At 41.9% G+C, this 4,581-nt stretch overlaps 1 protein-coding gene across 1 annotated transcript; it reads left to right on the top strand.

Annotated features, from left to right (window-relative positions):
* Positions 1 to 271: 271 nt before the first annotated feature.
* On the top strand, positions 272 to 4,229 carry gsx2 (GS homeobox 2). Its single transcript, XM_077583977.1, has 2 exons — positions 272 to 735; positions 2,459 to 4,229. Exons 1-2 carry the CDS (start codon positions 324 to 326, stop codon positions 2,818 to 2,820), a joined length of 774 nt encoding a protein of 257 aa, XP_077440103.1. The 5' UTR covers positions 272 to 323; the 3' UTR covers positions 2,821 to 4,229.
* Positions 4,230 to 4,581: the final 352 nt, after the last annotated feature.

The following is a 4,581-nucleotide window of genomic DNA, read 5'->3' as shown; positions in this document are numbered from 1 at the left end:
GTAAAAAAAAATTAAAAAAAACGAATATGGCAACCATTTATTTTGTTCAACACCAAAAATATGTATGTCTTACATTAATTAAATATTTGGGTTTAACAACAGCAAAAAACTACAACGTAATGACTTTAAAAAGTGGAAGTTGTGATGGTTGGCCGGAGGTAACGAGGGGTTGTTGTGTTGATGGCGGGTGACGCTTCGCCCAGGGCCCACCCACACCACCGCCCCCTCCTCGTGCTCCCTTTTGTTGCGCCATCAAACATAAGCACCTTTTCCAGCTCCCAAGGGGCATCACATGCGCCGAGGAGCGTGTGCACTCTCCAACCATGTCCAGATCCTTCTACGTCGACTCGCTCATCGTCAAGGACGCGCGCCCGACCGAACACCCGGTGGCGGTGACCGCGGCGGTGACCGCGGCGGCGGCGGCGGCGCACGACTTCCTGCTGCCCATCAGCGTGCACGCGCCGGGCGTCGTTCCGGCGTGCCCGTCCAGGAAGAGCGGCGCCTTCTGCGTGTGCCCGCTGTGCGTCACCACGCACCTCCACCACACGTCCAGGAGCGGCCCCCCGAGCCTCAAGGGCCACTTCGCGGCGGGGGTGGGCGTCGAGGCGGCGCAGTACTGCCACCGGATCGCCCACCACCAGCACCAGACCGCCGCCTTGGCACATCCGGGTCATGCACCTGTTTGCACGGCGTCCGTTTTCAGCGACCCAAGGAGGTACCACTGCATCTCTATGGGTAAGTAAGACCCTCCCTCCAGTTGGCTAACTTTTAGGGTATTATACGACAGACTTTAACAAAGTTCTGTTTTGCTATAAAACCATGAATGTGCTAGAAAACGTTCTTTGCCAAGACACTGAAACAGAGGTTAATGTGATGGAGCCCGAAATAACTTTATTTATTTATTTATACATCAAAAAAAAGAGGGCCTATATGAAAATAGAGCACTTAAAAATCCACTTGACCCAAGTGCTAAACAACTCCTTAAAATTATTTATTTATTTATTATTATTATTATTATTTATCAATTATAAAAAAAAAATAAATTAGGCCTACAGTAACATGCCAGAAGTTGAAAACACAAAATAATACAAAACCAAAAAAAATATCAACAATCGGGCAATTTTGTCTTAATCTTAATGTCTTAATGTACATTTTATGTGAAAACAAATGGTTAGCATAACATTGTTTTTGAACAGAAGAAATGTCCAGTTGCTTTTATTACCATGGCCCGGCTTAGAACACAAACACGTAAATAAAGAAAAGAGGAACATTTTTAGCAAGCACATTGGTATTTTTAAGTAAGCTAAAAACAAAATTGGGCAAGTACACTAACAGGCTCACAACATTTTATCCGCTGTTTTATGTATTTTTTTTCTGTGGGATGCCAAAAATGTTGAGTTCTCATTGTGACCCAACTTCATGTTTAAACATTTAATATCGGCAACCAAAAATGAATAAAATGATGACATCAGTTTTTTATCAAAACATGTTCCTGTTTGATGTTTCACTGAAGCAAGGATTCCCAAAGTATGGGATGGGGGCCTAAATAGGGTCCCGCATCTATAATAAAATAAAACGAATCCCAATAAACGATGTCAATATCTCATTATGAACTCAGCATTTTAAACTCAATTTAGCCATATTTACTTTTTAAAAAAATTACAAGGGGACAAATTGACAGGATGGTTAGATGGGTGTTAAATGTGAATCAGAAACTAATAAACACCCAATACATCTAATTATCAACTCCTTACTTATCATATAAAAAATCATATAAAAATATATGTATATCCACTTTAGCTGAATACACTTATTATTCGCCATATAAGCAATAGGAACACTTGATTACACTTAAAGTATGAAACCACTTTTACTTTAATGTGGGTCAAATTTGACCCATTATGCTGTGGGTCAAACAAAGGTGTGGGGGAGGGGGTCAAAAAACATTGTTAATACGCCATCATTAATTCCATTTAGCATCATTTCAATTAATATTTTTACATTGATTATCAAACGCTTACTACCACTTTAAAATGGGTCAATTTGACCCGTTATCCAAAAGTATCAGAAATTTATAAAAGCCATTGTTTGCATCTAATTATGTCCTTACGTCCCACTTAAAGCAATTTGTATTAATTGATTACACACTTGAGCCACCACAATTACTGCCTTAACTTTATAATGGGTCAAATTGGTCCACTTAATCCACTCATGTTATGCCGTGGCTCAAATTAACATAAGACTTAATGAGTGTAATCAACTAAAAATATGGATTTTAATACTAAGTAATGGAGTTAATGTAATATAATGAGTTTGGTGGATTTTTCACCACCCATCCATGACTCTTTTGGATAATGGGTCAAATTGACCCATTTGGCCCAACTGCCGGGTCAAATTGACCCATTGTATTATTGAATACAATACGTGCAATCAACTCAACTGCCCTCTTCCCCAACAGGCACGTCAGAGAGCAGCCACATCCAGAACGGCAAGCGCATGCGCACGGCCTTCACCAGCACGCAACTGCTGGAGCTGGAGCGCGAGTTCTCCAGCAACATGTACCTGTCGCGCCTGCGCCGCATCGAGATCGCCACCTACCTGAGCCTGTCCGAGAAGCAGGTGAAGATCTGGTTCCAGAACCGCCGCGTCAAGCACAAGAAGGAAGGCAAGGCGGCGCAGAGGAGTTCCCACTCCGCCGGAGGAGGCGGGGGCGGCAGCGGGTGCAAATGCTCGGGTGCGCACTACCCTCGCTCCGAAGATGAAGACTCCCTCTCTCCCGCCTCGGCCTCAGAGGAGAAGGACGGGGCGCTCATCATGTGACTACTGCTTTGGAGCAAGTGACCTCTATGACCCTAAAACCTCCACCTGCATGAAAACTGTTGAAGAGGAAAACTTTATTGATAATGTGAATGCACGTTCTGACAGAAAGGAACTTTTAGGACTTGTCATATATTTCCTATAACAGGGTTTTCAAACTGGGGTCCCTGAGCCATAGCTTGGAGCATACCTACCTATGCAGCCAAAATGCCCCCCCCCACCCCCCAAAAAAAGAAGAAAAAAAAAGCTTTGATACGATTGTGCCGTATCACATAAATCTGACAGCCCTGCGATAATTTGTTTAACTCATTTGCTCCCAAAAACGTATTTATACGTTTTTTTTAATGTTTTTTTTTTTTATGCTAGAGCATACAGAAGGCTTTAATGCAGCCTCTGAACTGACGAGAACGCTTGAAGTAATGGTAGTTATTACAAAAACGGGTCAGCAGGTGGCAGCAGAGTATAAGAGATCAACCAGGGCCATGTTGCAAAAAAGCTCTTTTCCCCATTGTTATAAACAGATTTGTGAATAATGATGAAACTTAGCTATATTTTAATGTTATTTGCTGCAAAACGGAAACAGATAGAAATATACTTTTTTTTTCCTGATGAAAGAAGAGACTGTAATCGTTCTTTTGGTATCTTCCGTGTTTTGATAGCAATAGAACACAATATTCTGTGTGCCTTGGAAAATTTGTCAAAATCCAGTAAAACAGCCAGGAGCGAAGGGGGTTGCTTCAGTGAAAACGGCTGGGAGTAAATGAGTAAATATAGAACAAAATGCATATATTATTAGAGGAAACGTTTTTGTTTTTTTCAAGAATCCAGTTTGATTACCCCTAAAACGGTTAATAATAGCCTATAGATGCCACAAGATGGCTGTAAAGCACTACTTTTGTCTAAATGAACCCCTCAACTCACTTCCTTGGCACTAAAATGCCACAAAATGGCAGCGGAGCACTACTTTTTCTCAAGATGAAACGACTCAACTCACTTCCTCGGCACAGGGATGCCGCAACATGGTGCCAAACCACTACTTTTGTCAAAACAAAGCTCCTCAATTCAATTCAACATAGTTCCAGTGAGGGGTGTTAGCACCCGAAAAGTTTGAGAACCGGTGACCTATGCGGCCTGGAAGTCCTCCACTTTGACCCTTCACTGTGAGTGTGTGTGCGTGTGAATGTGGGCGTGTGTGCGTGCATGTTGAAAATAAACCATTAGAAGCAATATCAAATAGCATATAGGACAACCTGTGTGTGGAACCCGTAAGCAACATGTGTTTGCAAGCTATGTGAATATGATGTGTATTTATTGCAATAAACGATTTACTTTGGATTGGTCACTTATTTCCATAAAAAGGATTTGCACGATGTGCTGAAATATTGAGACAGAATTTGAATAAAATGACAATATCAAAAAGCAGCAAAATCCACACATTCTGATCCATCTGAGGGGGCGGCCATTTTGCCACTTGCTGTCGACTAAAAATGACATCATAGTGTCTAAAGGCTCAGCTTGCGGACGTCACATGACCAAACCCGGAAAACAGGTGAGCTGTGATTGGTCGTTACCTGAGCAACTGATGTCATTTTTAGTCAACAACAAAGCAAAATGGCCGCCCCTGAGATGGATTAAAAACAGGTCGATTTTGCTGCTTGAATCCTATTCCACAAAAGCCATGTTATATCGTGTTTAGACTAATGGAGGTGCATAAAACATTTTTGACTAGGTCAAATAAAATGAATGAGATACTGTAAAACTAGT

Source organism: Vanacampus margaritifer, chromosome 13 (genome assembly GCF_051991255.1).
Source record: "Vanacampus margaritifer isolate UIUO_Vmar chromosome 13, RoL_Vmar_1.0, whole genome shotgun sequence".
Lineage (NCBI taxonomy): Eukaryota > Metazoa > Chordata > Actinopteri > Syngnathiformes > Syngnathidae > Vanacampus > Vanacampus margaritifer.
This window is presented reverse-complemented; position numbering and strand designations above follow the sequence as displayed.